The sequence below is a fragment of the Halichoerus grypus genome, chromosome 2 (assembly GCF_964656455.1).
Source record: "Halichoerus grypus chromosome 2, mHalGry1.hap1.1, whole genome shotgun sequence".
Taxonomy (NCBI): domain Eukaryota; kingdom Metazoa; phylum Chordata; class Mammalia; order Carnivora; family Phocidae; genus Halichoerus; species Halichoerus grypus.
Genome location: NC_135713.1, coordinates 119,867,906 through 119,886,639, shown reverse-complemented (window position 1 = coordinate 119,886,639; position 18,734 = coordinate 119,867,906). Strand labels below are relative to the sequence as shown.

Sequence of the window (18,734 nt, the reverse complement as noted above, 5' to 3'; positions counted from 1 at the left end):
AAAAAAGAAGCTTCCTGTGTATCCGTGAAGTAATGATCACCTTGAATTTAGTATTTATCATTTCCTTGCATTCTTTTTATTCTTCCATGTGTCCTTAAACAATGTAGTGTTGTTATCATGTTTTTAAATGTTTATTTTATTTTATTTTTTTAAAGATTTTATTTATTCATTCAAGACACAGAGAGAGAGAGAGAGAGCACAAGCAGGGGGAGAGGCAGAGGGAGAAGCAGGCTCCCCGCTGAGCCAGGAGCCGGATGTGGGGCTCGATCCCAGGACCCTGGGATCATGACCTGAGCCGAAGGCGGATGCTTAACCATCTGAGCCACCCAGGTGCCCCTAAACGTTTATTTTAAAAGTGTCACATTGGGGCACCTGGGTGGCTCAGTCAGTTAAGTGACTGCCTTCAGCTTGGGTCATGATCCAGGAGTCCTGGAATCCAAGCTCCCATAATAAGACCTTTCTTTTAATATTTTTTAGATTTCAAGGGGTGCCTGGGTGACACAGTCAGTTAAGCATCCAACTCTTGGTTTTGGCTCAGCTCATGGTCTCAGGATCGTGAGATTGAGCCCCACCTTAGGCTCCATGCTCTATGTGGAGTCTGCTTAGGACTCTCTTTTCCTCTCCCCCGCCTCTCCCCACCTCTCAGAAATAAATAAATCAATCTTTACTATTTTTTAGATTTCAAGGAAAGTTCAAATATAAAATCTTTTTGGAAATGAAGCATTCTTGGGGCGCCTGGTTGGCTCAGTCAGTGGAGAATGCGACTCTTAATCTCAGGATCATGAATTCAGGCCCACTGGGCATGGAGCCTACTTAAAAAAAAAAAAGGAAGAAAGAAAAAAAAATTGAGTATTCTCTACCTTAACTGTCAGTGTCCTCCACCCTCTTTTCCTTAAATTTTTAAATATATGCTTTATTCCTCTCTTGTTCTTTCTACAGAAAAGTTTTTCAGTAAACAGATTCCTTGATTTTTGGTTTTGTCTTAGCCCCACTCTCATTCCCAGTAATGTATAATTTGCTGTTTGATATACAAGATGAATCTAAATACAGTTTCTTTTAGAATAAGAAGTCAAAGAAATTAATATATAGATATAAAGCCAAATGTTAAAAAACTCTCTGATATATTAGGGTATTTCTTCTGCCAAAGTTATCTGTTTAGATCAGTGCCTTTATTAAATTTTAAGATTCAATTTCAGTTTCATCTTGATGCAAAGACATCAAATTGTGTAGCTTCTATATTTATTCAATGTAACTGGGTTTTCACTATTTGATTACCCTCTAAATGGTTACAACTTTTAATAGCTGTTTTATTTTAATCCAGATTTACAGTCAAAACTGGTAATTTCTTTTTCAAATAGGCAATAAATACACTTATTATACAATTTAAAAGGTATAAAGGAAATACAGAGAGTTCCCATTCTTACCCCTAAAGCAGGCTTTCCTTCCTGAAGGCAAGTACATAATGAGCTTTTGGGGGGAGACAAAATTTATGTGCAAATTTTCAGCTGTGCAGGGGTTCGGTACTCCTAACCCCCAAGCTGTTCAGGGGTCAGCTGTACTGTTAACTAATTTCTTGTGTATTCTTAGGAGATATTTTATGCATATAGAAAGATGGATGGAGGAGTGCCTGGCTGGTTCAGTCAGTAGAGCATGGGATTCTTGATATTGGGGCTGTGAGTTCAAGCCCCATGTTGGATATAGAGATTACTTTAAAAAAAATAAAATCTTTAAAAAAAAACAAAAAAAGAAAGATGGATGCTTTAAAAAAAAAAACCTTTGATTTATATATATTACATACAATAAAATTCAACAATTTTAAGTATACAGTATGTTTGAGTTTTGATAAATATATACAGTTATGCACTCTGCCAAAATTATCATATAGAACATTTCCATCACCTCCCAAATTTTTCTCATGTCCTTTTGTAGTTAGTCCCCTCCAGCTCCCTCCAGCCCCTGGAACTATTGATCTGTTTTCTGTCTCTATAAGTTTGCCTTTTCTAAAATGTCATTATCAGTAGAATAATATAAAATGTAGTCTTTTTATATCTGATTTCTTTCACTTAGCATTATGCTTTTGAGATTCATCCATATCAGTGCCTTGAACCAAGGAAATGTTGAATGAGTGTTAAGTGTCTATTAGCATAAGTTTGGATGAGGTTTTTAAAATTAATTATATCATACTGGCTCATGAAACGGACTGATGGATCTTATATTCAACTTAGAGAAGTCTTAGCTCTTGATGTTAAACCTTGCTGTTCCTTCAAGGAAAAAGATGACTTAATGTGAGAGCAAAATACTAAAGCACAAATAAAATTCCATTTAATGTACATGGTGGGACGTCAGAATAACTTGTTTGGTTCAAGTTTTATTTTAATAGCAACTTATTACTATATTAAAAAAAATAGGGGCACCTGGGTGGCTCAATTGGTTAAGCATCTGCCTTCGGCTCAGGTCATGATCCGAGGGTCCTGGGATCAAGCCCCATGTCGGGCTCCCTCCTCAGTGGGGAGTCTGTTCTCCCTCTCCCTCTGCCACTCCCCCCGCTTGTGCGCACTCTCTCTCTGTATGTTAAATGAATAAATAAAATCTTTAAAAAAAAATAGATATCTGGGACACCTGGGTGGCTCAGTTGGTTAAGTATCTACCTTTGGCTCAGGTCATGATCCCAGGGTCCTGGGATCGAGTCCCGCATTGGGCTTCTTGCTCAGTGGGGAGCCTGCTTCTCCCTCTGCCTGTCGCTCCCTCTGCTTGTGCTCTCTGGCTTGCTCACTCTCTCTCTCAAATAAATAAATAAATAAAATCTTAAAAAAAAAAGGGGGGTCGCCTGGGTGGCTCAGTCATTAAGCGTCTCTGCCTTGGGCTCCCGTCATGATCCCAGGGTCCTGCTTCTCCTTCTCCCACTCCCCCTGCTTGTGTTCCCATTCTCACTATGTCTCTCTGTCAAATAAATAAATAAAATCTTTAAAAAAAAATAGATCATTTTCGGGGCACCGGGCTGGCTCAGTCAGAAGAACATGCAACTCTTGATCTCGGGGTTGTGAGTTTAAGCCCCATGTTTTGTATAGAGATTACTAAAGAAAATAATTTAAAAAATAGGTGACTTTATGTTTTAAATCAAGCAAGTGTTCTTAGTTATACTGACCTGTATTAGAAGTAACATTTGGGAATGGGAACTGTACAATGGGTTTTTTCTTTTTTTAAGTAATCTCTCCCCCCTACTTAGGGCTCAAACTCACAACCCCAAGATTCAGAGTTGCATGCTGTTCTGACTGAGCCAGCCGGGTGCCCCAGTTACTTTTCTTGAGATGGGCAAGGAAAAAATAAATAAACTTAAAAAAAAATACAGAACTTTCTTTCTTTCTTTTTTTTTAAAGATTTTATTTATTTATTTGACAGAGAGAGAGAGACAGCGAGAGAGGGAACACAAGCAGGGAGATTGGGAGAGGGAGAAGCAGGCTTCCGGCTGAGCAGGGAGCCCGATGCAGGGCTCGATCCCAGGACCCTGGGATGATGACCTGAGCTGAAGGCAGACGCTTAACGACTGAGCCACCCAGGTGCCCCCAGAACTTTATTTCTGTAGTCTGTGCTTTGTCCTCCAAGCTTACAGGTAGGACACTACAGAATAACTGATGTACCAAAATGACTGGTTGAGTAAGTTAACTCAGAGGAAGGGATTTATAGAAATAACTATGTGCTGTACATTAAAAGCTATATAATATTTGGAATGTTAAATCATACCTTCATAGAACTCATTAATAAGCTTCTAAATAGTTTTTTTTTTTTTTTTTTTTTTAGATTGAAGTTTAGGCGACATACAGTATTATATTAGTTTCAGGGGTAGAGCATAGTGATTGGACATTTAAATGCATTATGAAATGCTCACCATGATAAATGTAGTTACCATTTGTCACCATACAAAGTTATTACAATATTATTGCCTATATTCCCTATGCTGTACTTCACATCCTTGTGATTTATCTGTTTCGTAACTGGAAGTTTGTACCTTCTAATCACCTTCACCTATTTTTGTCCACCTCCCGCACACCCCTCCTCTTACAGCCCAGGTTTATTCCCTGTATTTATGAGTCTGTTTCTGTGTTGTTTTGTTTCTTTATCTGTTTTGTTTTTTAGATTCCACGTATAAGTGAAATCATATGGTATTTGTCTTCCTCTGTCTGACTTATTTCACTTAGCATTAATACCCTCTAGGTCTGTCCATGTTGTTGCAAATGACAAGATTCCATTACTTTTTTGGCTGAATAATACTCCATTGTATATATATATTCCACATCATCGTTAGCCATTCATCTATTGATGGATACTTTGTTCGTTTCTGTATCTTGGCTATTGTGAATAATGCTGTAGTAAACATTAGGGGAGCATATATCATTTACAGTTAGTGTTTTCATTTTCTTTGAGTAAATACCCAGAAGTGAAATTGCTGGATCGTATGATATTTCTATTTTTAATTTTTTGAGGAACCTCCATAATGTTTTTCTTAAAGTGGCTGCATCTGTTTACATTCCTAGCAGCAGTGCACAACAATTCCCTTTTCTCTGCATCCTCACCATGTTATGTCTTGTCTTTTTTTGTTTGTTTGTTTTAGATTTATTTGAGAGAGAGTGTACAACACACAGAGGGAGAGGGAGAAGCAGACTCCCCGCTGAACAGGGAGCTCTGTGTGGGGCTGGACCCCAGGATGCTGGGATCATGACCTGAGCTGAAAGCAGATACTTAACGGACTGAGCCACCCAGGCGCCCCTGTCTTGTCTTTTTGATACTAGCCATTCTGATCAGTGTGAGGTGTTAGCTCATTGTGGTTTTGATTTGCATTTCCATCATGATTAGTGATATTGAGCATCTTTTCATGTGCCTGTTGGCCATTTATATATCTTCTTTGGAAAAATACCTATTCAGGTCCTCTGCCCATTTTTTAATCACACTGGGGGTTTTTTGGTGTTGAGTTGTATGAATTCTTTATATATTTTGGATATAACCCTTATCAGATCAGTCATTTGCAGATATCTTCTCCCATTCAGTAGGTTGCCTTTTTTGTTGTTGTTGATGGTTTCCTTTGCTATGCAAAAACTTTTAAGTTTGATATAGTCCCAGTTGTTTATTTTTGTTTTTGTTGCACTTGCCTGAAGATACAGATCCAAAACATACTGCTAAGACAGATGTCCAGGAGTATACTGCCTACGTTTTAGGAGTTTTGTGGTTTCGGGTCTTAATCTTTTAAGTCTTTAATCCATTTTGAGTTTATTTTTGTGTATGGTGTAAGAAAGAGGTCCAGTTTCATTCTTTTGCACGTAGCTGCCCAGTTTTCCATTTATTGAAGAGACTGTCTTTTCTTCATTGTGTATCCTTGCCTCCTTTGTTGTAGATTAATTGACCATATAAGCATGAGTTTATTTCTGAGCTCTGAATAGTGCTTTGTTGTTGTTGCTGTTCTTTTAGAGGGAGAGGGGGGCGGGAAGGGGCAGAGGGAGAAAGAGAGTCTTAAGCAGGCTCCACGCCCAGCACGGAGCTTGATACGGGGCTCAATATCACAACCCTGAGGTCATGAGCTGAAATCAAGAGTTGGAAGTTTATGGGGCGCCTGGGTGGCTCAGTCGTTAAGCATCTGCCTTCGGCTCAGGTCATGGTCCCAGGGTCCTGGATCGAGCCCCACATCGGGCTCTCCCCTCAGCAGGAGGCCTGCTTCTCCCTCTCCCACTCCCCCTGCTTGTGTTCCGTCTCTCGCTGTCTCTTTGTCAAATAAATAAATAAAATATTAAAAAAAAAAAAGAATCGGACGTCTAACTGAGCCACCCAGGAGCCCCACGGGCTCTGAATACTTTCTATTGTACTTTTAAAATGCTAGATTTTACTGTTTTTACTTTTGTCATTTAAAAATATAATCTGGGGTACCTGTCTGGCTCAGTTGGTTGAACATGCAACTCTTGATCTCAAGGTCATGAGTTTGAGCCCCACGTTGGGTATAGAGATTACTTTTAAAAAATTTTTTTTAATTAAAAACATAATCCAGGGCACATGGGTGGCTCAGTCCGTTAAGTGTCTGCCTTCGGCTCAGGTCATGATCCCAGAGTCCTGGGATCAAGTTCCGCATCGGGCTCCCTGCTTGACGGGGTGTCTGCTTCTCCTTCTACCCTTCTCTCCTGCTTGTGCTTTCTCTCTGTCAAATAAATAAATAAAATCTTTAAAAAAAATCATAATCTAAAACTAGCCCTTGTTTTTTTGGTTTTTTTTAAGATTTTATCTTTATTTGAGACAGAGAGAGACAGCGAGAGAGGGAACACAAGCAGGGGGAGTGGGAGAGGGAGAAGCAGGCCTCCCGCCGAACAGGGAGCCCGATGCGGGGCTCGATCCCAGGACCCTGGGATCATGACCTGAGCCAAAGGCAGACACCTAACCGACTGTGCCACCCAGGTGCCCCACTAGCCCTTGTTTTTAATCTCCAATACCAAGCCAAGAGGGAAAGGAATAGAATATGATTTCCTGTCTTGTGGTTTTTTTCAGGAATTCCCACCCAATAACAATTCTCAAGTTTGTGGGCTCTTAATGTTAAAATGGCGAAGAAGCTGGTATCTGGTTGTAGAGCATTACTACAGGTAGATCTGTCTCTGACTACAAAATTTTGTGATGGGCTTTATTACTTCAGCCTTTTTAATATATCCAGCCTTTTCAATATATCCCTTTTTAAATTTTTTCAACTACGTTTGGAACCCTGGTAGTCCATATCAGCTGAAAAGATACCAACATCTTGTCAGATTGTCTCATATCATTTGAAACATTGATGACTTCAAGAACTCATCCTAAGGGTAACCTAATAGTTTTCTGGTTCAAAAACTAGCCTTGAAATTCAACTTCTTTTTTGAAAACTAGTAATTTTTTTACTTTAAAACCATTGTTATAGCTCTTTAGTATATAATACATGTTTACTTTCCTTATAGTTACTTATTAAACTCTGAACAAAGCAAAGATGACCCACTTTTTAAACATACATTTGCATTCAAGAATCCAAAATACTGGGGCACCTGGGTGGCTCAGTCATTTAAGCGTCTGACTCTTGATTTCGGCTCAGGTCATGATCTCAGGGTTGTGAGATCGAGCCCCACATTGGGCTCTTTGGTGGGTGTGGAGTCTGCTTAAGATTCTGTCTCTCCGGGGCACCTGGGTGGCTCAGTCATTAAGCGTGTGCCTTCGGCTTGGGTCATGATCCCGGGGTCCTGGGATCGAGCCCCGCATCGGGCTCCCTTCTCAGCCGGGAGCCTGCTTCTCCTGCTCCCCCCTGCTTGTGTTTCCTCTCTAGCTGTCTCTCTCTGTGTGTCAAATAAATCAATAAAATCTTTAAAAAAAAAAAAAAAAAAGATTCTCTCTCTCTCCCCTTCCCCCCCCCAAAAAAGAAGAATCCAAAATACTCTGGTTTCTCTTCAGATCATATAAATCTTTCGCCTTTGCCCAAAATACTTTAACTTAAAGATTCGCAAATCCATCCCTCTCTGACTTTGGAGGAGTATTCCTTAAAAAAAATTTTAGTAGTGGGATAGACAATATTGGTATGAGTGAAAATTTTATTAATTGGTTAAAGTTACATTTATGTTGAATATATTTCTTTTCTTTCTATTTTCTTAAGGAATTGAATGACCTGGCACGGGACCCCCCAGCACAGTGTTCAGCAGGTCCTGTTGGAGATGATAGTAAGTATTTAAAAGGAATGATGGAGTAAAACTGCATAACCATCTGCCTCTGGGGAACTTTGGGACTGATGAATATATCTCTTAAGATTATTTTTTGTGTGAAAACACAATTATGCTGCAGGAAGAGGCAGTGTTTACCCTTACTTATCCACGAAAGATGCAGTTCTATATGTATCCCATCTTCGGGGCGCCTGGGTGGCTCAGTCGTTAAGCGTCTGCCTTCGGCTCAGGTCATGATCCCAGGGTCCTGGGATCGAGCCCTGCATCGAGCTCTCTGCTCGGCGGAAAGCCTGCTTCTCCCTCTCCCCCTCCCTCTGCTTGTGTTCCCTCTCTCGCTGTGTCTCTCTGTCAAATAAATAAAACCTTTAAAAAAAAAATACTGTATATATGTATCCCATCTTCTTCTGTAGTATTAATTTTGAACCTTTTTTGCCAGATATTGTCTGTGTAGTTGTTCTAATCCCTTCCTACGTATCCTTCAACTCTTCTGGGTATTTTCCTGGGGTCAAATATTTGAGGTTTTACTTACAACTAGCTATTGTTCTTTAAGTAAAATAATAACAGGATGATGGGGGGTAGTGTAGTGTGTGTGTGTGTTTGTATATGGTGTTTGTCCTTCCACTGGTTCATGCTTGTGAAGACAGGTAGTTTATTTCTAATGTCCAGTTTATCTGCTTAATCCTATATAAAATAATTTATCACACATGTTGGATAATAATTATCCGTTTATTTAACTTTGTCTCAACAGTTTTTGCTCTTATACCTTCTTCTAGCCTCTTTTAAAAGGAGGATATTTGAACCAGACTGTGCTTTATGACACAAAACTGAATCACAAAAAAGTAATATTTAGCAAATAGGAAAAAAGAAGATACTTGGAAACAATTTTGTAAGAGAAGTATATACATTAAGACAATAAATAAGAGGTTATATTAGCTTGTGTTTAACATTTTTTCCTGATTTTGCTTAAGAATGTTGGTTTTAGTTTGCTAAACTTAAGAATCAAAGCAAGGGGACAAGAAGGAAAAATAAGATTAAAAACAGAGGGAGGCAAACTATAAGAGACTCTTAACTATAGGAAACAAACAGGATTGCTGGAGGGGAGGACGCGTTGGGGGGAAGGGATAATTGGGTGATGGGCATTAAGGAGGGCACTTGATGTAATGAGCACTCGGTGTTATATGCAACTGATGAATCACTAAATTCTACCTCTGAAAATATTATAACACACTATATGTTAACTAAATTGAATTTAAGTAAAATTTTCATTTTTTTTAAATAAAATTTTTTTAAAAAAAGATCAAAGCAAGGCCCTTTTACAGGGATTGCTTTACATATAAACAGATAGATGGTATAAATTATAAAGCTAAGTACATATGATAAAAAAATCCCATTTACATTATCCATATTTGTCCAGTATGAGTAACTATAGTGTTTGATACCAAACAGGATAGGCCAAGTAATTTAACATGCATTATCTCATTTAAGCCTCACAATAGGTCATTTAGGTGAGTGGAGTAGAAATTGTAAACTATTTTAGAGAAGAATCTAGTGAGAGAGGCTCATGGTGGTTTCCAAAGTGGGCTCATTCTCAAGTTTTCTTTTCTTTTTTTTTTAAGATTTTATTTATTTATTTGACAGAGAGATAGAAGAGCACAAGCAGAGGGAATGGCAGAGGGAGAGGGGGAAGCAGGCTCTGCACTGAGCAGGGAGCCCGATGCGGGACTCAATCCCAGGACCCTGGGACCACGACCTGAGCCGAAGGCAGACACCTAACCATCTGAGCCACCCAGGCGCCCTCTTTTCTTTTTTTTTAGGATTTTATTTAGGGTACCTGGGTGGCTCAGTCAGTTAAGCATCTGCCTTTGGCTCGTGTCATGATCCCAGGGTGCTGGGATGGAGCCCCACGTTGGGCTCCCTGCTCAGCAGGGAGCCTGCTTCTCTCTCTCCTGCTCCCCCTGCTTGTGCTCTCTCTTTCCCTCTTTCAAATAAATAAAATTTTTAAAAAATTTAAAAAGTATTTTATTTATTCATTAGAGAAAGAACATGAACACATGAGCAGGAAGGGCAGAGGGAGAGGGAGAAACAGACTCCCCACTGGGCAGAGAGCCCGATGTACATCTCCATTCCAAGACCCTGAGATTATGACCTGAGCTGAAGGCAGATGCTTAACCAACTGAGCCACCCAGGTGCCCCTCATTCTCAAGTTTTCTGATTTTAGTTTTGTTGTTTATGGTATCATACAGTCCACCTGCATCATTGTGGTCTTTCAGTTGAAAAAGTGGTTTTCTTTCCGGTACATTCCTCAAAGTTGAGAGTGGCTGATCTTTCATTAGAAGTGTTTGAAGTCTGGGGGCGCCTGGGTGGCTCAGTCGTTGGGCGTCTGCCTTCGGCTCAGGTCATGATCCCAGGGTCCTGGGATCAAGCCCCATGTCGGGCTCCCTGCTCAGCGGGAAGCTTGCTTCTCCCTCTCCCACTCCCCCTGCTTGTGTTCCCTCTCTCACTGTGTCTCTCTCTGTCAAATAAATAAATAAATAATATTAAAAAAAAAAAAAAGAAGTGTTTGAAGTCTGGGGCATAGAATTCATTTTTGAAGTTCTCTTCAGTGGGCTGAATAATTGGCCTTTGCTTCACATAGTTGTTATTATCACATTCCTTTCTCAGATAGAAAAGTTATTATCCTTGAGAGTTAAATAAAACTCCCCCAAAGCATAAGCAATTAAAAGAAAAAATAGGTAAATTGTACATTTTAATGAAGTCTAATTTAGGTGCTGCAAATGATACCATCAAGAAAGTGAAGACAACAGGATGAGAGAAAATTTGTGCAAGTCATCTCTCTGATAAGGAAATTTATTCAAAATATTTTAAAATTCTTTGTAACTCAACAATATAGAGATAAACAATCCATTATTGTTTTTTAATAAGCAAAGGATCTGCTAAAGAGGATGTGCAGTTGGCCAATAAGCACATGGAAAAGATGCTCGGTATCATTAGTCATCAGGGAAATGCAAATCACATCTGTGATGAAATAGCACTTTTTATGCCTTCTAGGATGGCTAGAATCAAAAAGTCAGATAATAAGTGTTGATGAGGTTGTGGAGAAATTGGAACCTTCATACATTGCTGATAGTAATGTAAAATGGTACAACCAGTTCAGAAAATGGGTGGTTCCTCAAAAAGTTAAACAGAGTTATCATATGACCCAGTGAGTTCACTTGTAGGTATATATCCAAGAAAAATGAAAACATGTCCACACAAAAACTTGTGCATTAATGTTCATAGAAGCAGCAGCTGTAATAGCCAAAATGTGGAAATAATCCAGATGCCCACCATCTGATGAAGGGATAAATAGACAGTATGTCCATACAGTGGTATATTACATGTCAATAAAAAGAAGGGGAGTACCGATATATACTACAACATTGATGAGCCTTAAAAACATGCCCAGTGAGAGAAGCCAGATATAAAAGGCCACATATTGTATGGTTCCATTATATGAAATATTCAGAATAAATTCATAGGACAGAAAATAGATAATGGTTGCATAGAACTAGAGATTTGGGGGGAATGTGGAGTAACTGCATATGGATATGGGGTAGGAATTCCTTTGGGGGTGATGAAAATTTCTAAAATTGTCGTGATGGTTGCCCAACTCTGTGAATGTTCTGAACACCACTGAATTGTACACTTTCAGTGGGTGAATTATATGGTATATGGATTATCTCTCTACAGCTATTTAAAAAATAATAGCTCTCCTTTAACTCCTAGCCTTTCTATTTAAGTGTCTTGATTCACCTACCACTGAACTGTCAGCAGTACCTACCTTCTAAGAGAATAAGGAAAATCTCCTTAGGAACAGAATAACTTCCTTACACTTGGTCATCTAGATAGTCTTTGCTGATATAATACTGAAAACTTCAGGGAGTGCTTGAGAACAGTTGAGATAAATTACTGTCAAAAAGTCTTGATAAGGTCTTCCTGATGAATTGTATAAGGATAAAACAGAGTGTAATTGGGTAGCTAAATATTATAAGGAGGCAGAATTTAATCTTCAGAAAAGAGAAACTGTTGGTTACAACGAAACTTTTTGAGCTCCTTTTGACTCTTCTAGCTCTCAAATCCTTCAGCACATTATTGATATTTAGTGTAAGAAGGTAGTCCTTATTTTATATTTAAAATAATATAGGGGCACCTGGCTCGCTCACATGGTAGAGTATGCAACTCTTGATCTCAGGGTTGTGAGTTTTAGCCCCACATTGGGCATAGAGATTACTTTAAAAATAAAGAAAGAAGGAAGAATAATGAACTTAGTAATACAGTGCTTTATTTTTAAATATCCAGATTTTAGTGTACCATTACATTTTTTCCCATTTTTCTGTGAAGATCTGGTAAGCAGGAGAAAGTATAGGCCCTGAAAGGAAAAGTAAGCCAAAGATTTATTGGTCATATGCTTCATTTTCTTTTGTTTTGAAATTTTGGTGAATCTGACTCCCTGGAGATCTGTATTGAATTCAAATGTAGTTCTCCTGAGATTCAGTCTCAAACTATAACAAATATTCTTGTTCCCTTTTAGCCTTAAAGCTTCATCTTTGAGTATCCTAAAGAGTAATCATTGAGCTGTGAACTTCACATTTAAACTCTCATAAAAGAGGTTGTAGCTTTTAGTTTCTGTAATTTGGTTTTCATCGTCAAACCAGAGTGGAGTTTTCGTTTGCTGGTTTTGGAACTAACAAAACTTTGTAATTCATTACCATTTTTTATTTCTAACAGCTGCTGAGATTGATCCTTAAATGAAAGGTTTTTGAGGTGTAGTTGTTCATATAAAATACAACAATATTTTATGCTTATGGCCACATTCTTTGCCTAGTAACTATTTCTGGAGAGTTCTTTCTACTTGGAACCTGTAGTGATTTTTTTTTTAATTTAAAAGATTTTATTTGAGAGCACGAGCGAGGGAGTACAAGCAGGAAATCATGAACAAGGAGAGCAGCAGAGGGAGAGGAAGAAGCAGAGAGCACGATGTGGGGCTTGATCCCAGGACCCTGAGATAGTAACCTGAGCTGAAGGCAGATGCTTAACTGACTGAGCCACCCAGGCACCCCATAATCTGTAGTGATTCTTGGAACTATTTACCAAACCATAGAATTTGAGTCAGGATTAGATATTCTCCCACTACCTTCTTCCCTTCTCTTTTATACTTCCACAAGGAGATCTAGGAGTGTAGGAGAGCTCCAGAGAGAGACCTAAGTCAGTGATTCCAGTAGGTATTCTTATAATTGACCTGTGTAGCAGAATACTCAATTAAGATTTTAATGGTAGGTCTTCAGATGCTTTTGTTAATTAAATTCCATCTTAATGTGGTTTTAGTTTAGTTTGTCTTTCTCTGCTTTGTTGATGTTGTAGATTCTAGATCATTTTAAAAAGAGACATAATTATTGATCTTTCATCTATTCGTGAGGGACTAGTAATTCTAAAGACCAATACATGAGTGCTCTCAGAAAATTTTTTTTTTTTTTTAAAGATTTTATTTATTTGACAGAGTGAGAGATAGCGAGAGCAGGAACACAAGCAAGGGGAGTGGGAGAGGGAGAAGCAGGCTTCCTGCCGAGCAGGGAGCCTGATGTGGGACTCGATTCCAGGACCCTGGGATCATGACCTGAGCCGAAGGCAGACGCTTAACGACTGAGCCACCCAGGCGCCCTTAGAAATTTTTTCTTGCTGTAAAAACGAGTCCTGATTTGAATATTATCTACTTTGACTTTACAGTCCTCCTCTATACCAGTATTATTAAAGGAGTATATTATATACTAATGTGTTGGGGAAATGACATAACAAGTTAAAGAGTTGAATCTTTTGGTTCTTTTTTACCCTTATAGGTAAGAAATGCTGTTTAAAAGTGAAACCTTGGGCCTTGTCAAGAATTTTGTCTCCCTGATAACAAATTTTCATGATGTTCTAGCCAAAATACTTTCTCATTGAGTACCTTATCAGTGTTCTAGACTATACTAGTCATTTTCTTTTCTCTCTTCAGACTCAAACTTGATTTATATTCCTCATCTTGCCCAGGACTTATCATATTGCTTATAAATGAACTGGGTTAGGGCGCCTGGGTGGCTCAGTTGGTTAAGCGACTGCCTTCGGCTCAGGTCATGATCCTGGAGTCCCGGGATCGAGTCCCGCATCGGGCTCCCTGCTCGGCGGGGAGTCTGCTTCTCCCTCTGACCCTCCTCCCTCTCATGCTCTCTGTCTCTCATTCTCTCTCTCAAATAAATAAATAAAAAATTTAAAAAAAAAATCTTTAAAAAAAAATAAATGAACTGGGTTAGACAGGGAATATGTCATTATGGTGTAGGTACATTGGAGATATTGCTTCATGGTGATTTTTTGTTCTTTTTCAGTGTTCCATTGGCAAGCTACAATAATGGGGCCAGTAAGTATTCAGATTGATTTTAGAATAAATGCTTATATAATTCACTCATTTTAATCCCACTTTTCTTGTTGTCAACAGAATGACAGTCCCTATCAGGGTGGAGTATTTTTCTTGACAATTCATTTCCCAACAGATTACCCCTTCAAGCCACCTAAGGTAATTGGGATATGGCACTTGTTTTCTTAATGTACATTCTATGATATTAATAAACCATTTTACAAAAAGTTTTCCTTTTTTCTATAGGTTGCATTTACAACAAGAATTTATCATCCAAATATTAACAGTAATGGCAGCATTTGTCTTGATATTCTCCGGTCACAGTGGTCTCCAGCACTAACTATTTCAAAAGGTAATGGAATGGGTATCTGATATTAAGATAAAGCAGTAGTGTTTTTTGTCTTTTATTTTTCACTTACTTGTTTTTAAAGATTTATTTATTTATTAGAGAGAGAGTGTGTGCACGATCAGGGGGAGGGGCAGAGAGAGAGAGAGAGAGAGAATCTCAAGTAGATTCTGCGATGAGCATGGAGTCCTACGCCAGGCTTGATCTCACGACCCTAAGATCATGACCCGAGCTGAAATTAGCAGTCGGACACTCAACCAACTGAGTCATCCAGGCGTCCCTGTTTTTTGTCTTTTAAAGGTTACTTATTTTTTGAAATGATTATTCATATTCCTTTTAAGAGGAGGTAGTGGTCCCTGTTACTTTTTTTGAGTAGACCTAGAGACCACTGGAGGGAGTTGGATTTTCAGGCATAGGTATTCTGGTGTCTTGACAGCTCTGTCCGTTACGCTGTTCAGGCATAGGTTGGAAAATGGCCACTTGGTATGAATTTCTTCTAGAGCAAAGTTAAAGTAGAAAAAATTAATGCCTCTTCCAACCTTGAGATCCGTAAATGATAAGGATAGATACTGTTCCATAAGAGGAAATAATAGCCCTTTTAGAGGAATACTTGTGGTATAGATATAGACTTTAGGTTCTTGAAGAACAAGGTATAGGTAAATTCATATTCAAACTCTGTAAGGTTTTACCAGCTCTTGTCTTGAGGTTTCTGTCAGAAACAGATTCATTCTCTAAGATGACCAGTTTAATAAAAAAAATTTTATTTGATCCTCTTAATCTTTGTGGTATATAGTCTTGTGTGTTTGAAAATGTGTATTAAAAATTAGTTACTAATTTTGTGATGAAAATATCCAATAGTTCTAAATAAAACCTAATTACTTGAGTAGGTTGGGGATTTTTTTATGTCCATGAACTGAGTGGTTAACAAACATTTTCTTATATGCTGATTTGAAATTGTACAGCCCCTCAACATTATATCCAAATGAAATCACAAGTGAGATAAAAATTGTCAAAATACAAATGTAAGAAGTAGGCTGCAAATGAGATAAATGGGCTAATATGTTTAAAATAGGAAGAACATATATAAAAATCAGTAAGAGAAAAAGATCCCAACAGATGAATGGACAGAAAGGAGCTAAATAATCAAAGAAATGAAAATTTTCTTTTTTGGGGCACCTGGGTGGCTCAGTCGTTTTGCTTCTGTCTTCGGCTCAGGTCATGATCCCAGGGTCCTGGGATTGAGCCCCGCATTGGGCTCCCTGCTCAGCAGGAAGCCTGCTTCTCCCTCTCCCACTCCCCCTGCTTGTGTTCCCTCTCTCACTGTGTGTCTCTCTGTCAAATAAATAAATAAAATCTTTAAAAAAAAAAATTTCTTTTTAAAAAATTCCCATTTTTCACCTTTTTAAATAACAAAGATCTTGTAAAAAGAAAAGCAAATGCTGGTGAAGTACATTGAAATGGGTGCTTACATACTACAGACAGAAGTATAGATTTGTATAGCCCAGTCTGTCAGTATGTATTTCAAGATAAGAGATTTAATCATTACTTCCCTTTGATTCAGTAATTCTAGTTTCGTTCATTTGTACTAAGAAGACGGCCTCAAGTGCTAAAAAAAAAAGTTTTGTGTCTTGCCCGCATCGGGTTCCCTGATCAGTGGGGAGTCTGCTTCTCCCTCTCCCCCTCCTACCTGCTTGTGCTCTCTCTCTTTCAAACAAATAAAATCTTTAAAAAAAAAAAAAGTTTTGTGTGGAAATACATTTGTGACAGTGTTATTTCTGAAAATTAGAAGTTATAGGTCCAACAGTAGAGGAAGAAATAAATCAATTCTAGGACACACATTTAAAAGAGTATTGATCATTACAAATGTTGTGAAAAATACTATGTTTGAAAAAAGCAGAAAAGGGGCACCTGGGTGGCTCAGTTGGTTAAGCGATTGCCTTCGGCTCAGGTCATGATCCTGGAGTCCCGGGATCGAGTCCCGCATCGGGCTCCCTGCTCAGCAGGGAGTCTGCTTCTCCCTCTGACCCTCCCCCCTCTCATGCTCTCTATCTCATTCTCTCTCTCAAATAAATAAAATCTTTTTTAAAAAAGGCAGAAAAGAGCTAAATTTGTATACATTGTAGATTGAGTTATATAGAAAAGTGTGTTAAGTAGCTAGAAAGAAATAATTTGGGTAGCTAGAAAGAAAAAATTTGCTGTATGAAAATTCTTTTTTATCCTAAGTTATATTTTATCTTTTCTTTAATGTATAGCTTTAGACAAGAGGCAACATAGTTCCCTGGTAAAGAACATAGATTCTGGGGGCGCCTGGGTGGCTCAGTCAGTTAAGCGTCTGCCTTCAGCTCAGGTCATGGTCTCAGGGTCCTGGGATTGAGCCCTGCATCGGGCTCTCTGCTTGGTGGGGAGTCTGCTTCTCCTTCTCACTCTCCCTCTGTTCTCTCTCTCAAATAAATAAATAAAATCTATATTAAAAAAAAAAGAACATAGATTCTGGATGCAACTGCCTGTATTTGCATCTCAGCTCTATCTCTTATCGGATGAGACTTGAGACAAAACAGCTTCTCTGTTCCTCACTTTGCTCATCTGTAAAATAGGGACGATGATTCTAACTAATTCATCATTATTGTAAAGTTCTAAAAAAACAAAATGCACAGTTAATTGGTTTCTTGTAAACACTGAAATAACTAGGGTAAAGGCACTGTTGTAAAAAGTGTTGGATATTTATCATGTTAACTTTGATGTTATAAATGTGATAAGACTTGTATGCTTTGGCAAATTTTTTAAAGGAAACAAAATATTCTGGGGGCATTAAATTAAAATTTATGGGATCCTAGCCAAAAATATAAACAAAAAACTAGAAGAACACATTTTTAAAAGTCGTGGCTGAGGGGCCCCTGACTGGCTCAGTCGGTAGAGCATGCAACTCATAATCTTGAGGTTGTGAGTTGGAGCCCCACGAGGTTGTGAGTTGGAGCCCCACGTTGGGTGTAGAGATTGTTAAAAAATAAAACCTTTAGGGTGCCTGGGTGGCTCAGCTGGTTAAGTGACTGCCTTCAGCTCAGGTCATGATCGTGGAGACCCGGGATCGAGCCCCACATTGAGCCCCACATCGGGCTCCCTGCTCAGCAGGGAGTCTGCTTTTCCCTCTGACCCTCCCCCCTCTCATGCTCTCTGTCTCTCAAATAAATAAATAAAATCTTTAAAAAAAACAAAAAATAAAATCTTTTTAAAAAAAAACTGTGTCTGAAATAGTTTTCCAGATAAGTGGGTCCTTTTCTTATGTAGGCCCCCTTACAATTCAAGGGCTGCTTGTGAAAATCTTGTTCTTACGATTTACTGGCGTGGTTATTCTTCCTTCAGCAAGTAGCAGTAAAGATAGAAATCTAGTAAGGGACCAAGAGAGGTAGAATTGTGTGTGCGTGTGTGTGTGTGTGTGAGTGAGAAGTTCTAGTAACTGGAATTGTTACCGAACATTTTTTCCTTCCCCCTTGTGTGCCTAGTGTTGATTTTTCAGTTACTCTAAATCATAAGGGCTCTTAGTTTATTTGACTTATGTTCTATCTGGATAGCTATCTTTAAAAATAATTGCAGTTCCATTTTGTTGAATTTGATTATATCAATGTACCTAAGTTTAATGTTTTAATGACTCCCTTTTGTAAATTGAATGTGTGGGCAAGCCAGTCTGTGAAAGGCCTGAATCCTGTATGTGATGATAATTACTCCTTTTTTGAGGGCAGTAGCTTTGACCTAAAATTCTTTCCACTTTGAGTATATATGTTAGGGATCTAAATATACAGAAAGCTTAAAAGAAGCAGTTAAGTGTGCCATAAAGCCACTTGATTATATGTTTTTAGAATTGTAAGTGACAATGGGTTATGACACTAATGAAAATGAGTGTATACTGATGAAAAATGTATATGTAGGTAAAAATTTAGTCACTTCAGTGGAGAGTCTCTGCAGGTTATAGAAATAGGAGTAATTCTCTTTATACAGAAATATAGTACTTTATAAAACAAAATCATTTTTTTATGAATTAAAGGTCCCTGAGTAGTACAGTAAGAATCCTTTTACCATATCCAGATAACCACCACCCCACCTTTCTTTCCTGGAAAGAAAGTTAGAAAAGTTATCTCTTCAAAAAAAATTTTTTGGGGGCGCCTGGGTGGCTCAGTTGTTAAGCTTCTGCCTTCGGCTCAGGTCATGATCCCAGGGTCCTGGGATCGAGTCCCACATCAGGCTCCCTGCTTGGCGGGAGGCCTGC

At 38.6% G+C, this 18,734-nt stretch overlaps 1 protein-coding gene across 1 annotated transcript in view; it reads left to right on the top strand.

Moving 5' to 3' along the window:
* UBE2D2 (ubiquitin conjugating enzyme E2 D2) overlaps positions 1–18,734 on the top strand; it is a 56,399-nt gene that overhangs the window by 33,365 nt on the left and 4,300 nt on the right. The window contains exons 2-5 of the mRNA XM_036088874.2: positions 7,640–7,703; positions 14,099–14,130; positions 14,209–14,286; positions 14,374–14,479. Of these exons, the coding sequence (XP_035944767.1) occupies positions 7,640–7,703; positions 14,099–14,130; positions 14,209–14,286; positions 14,374–14,479 (280 nt within the window). The remainder of the gene's footprint in view (positions 1–7,639; positions 7,704–14,098; positions 14,131–14,208; positions 14,287–14,373; positions 14,480–18,734) is intronic.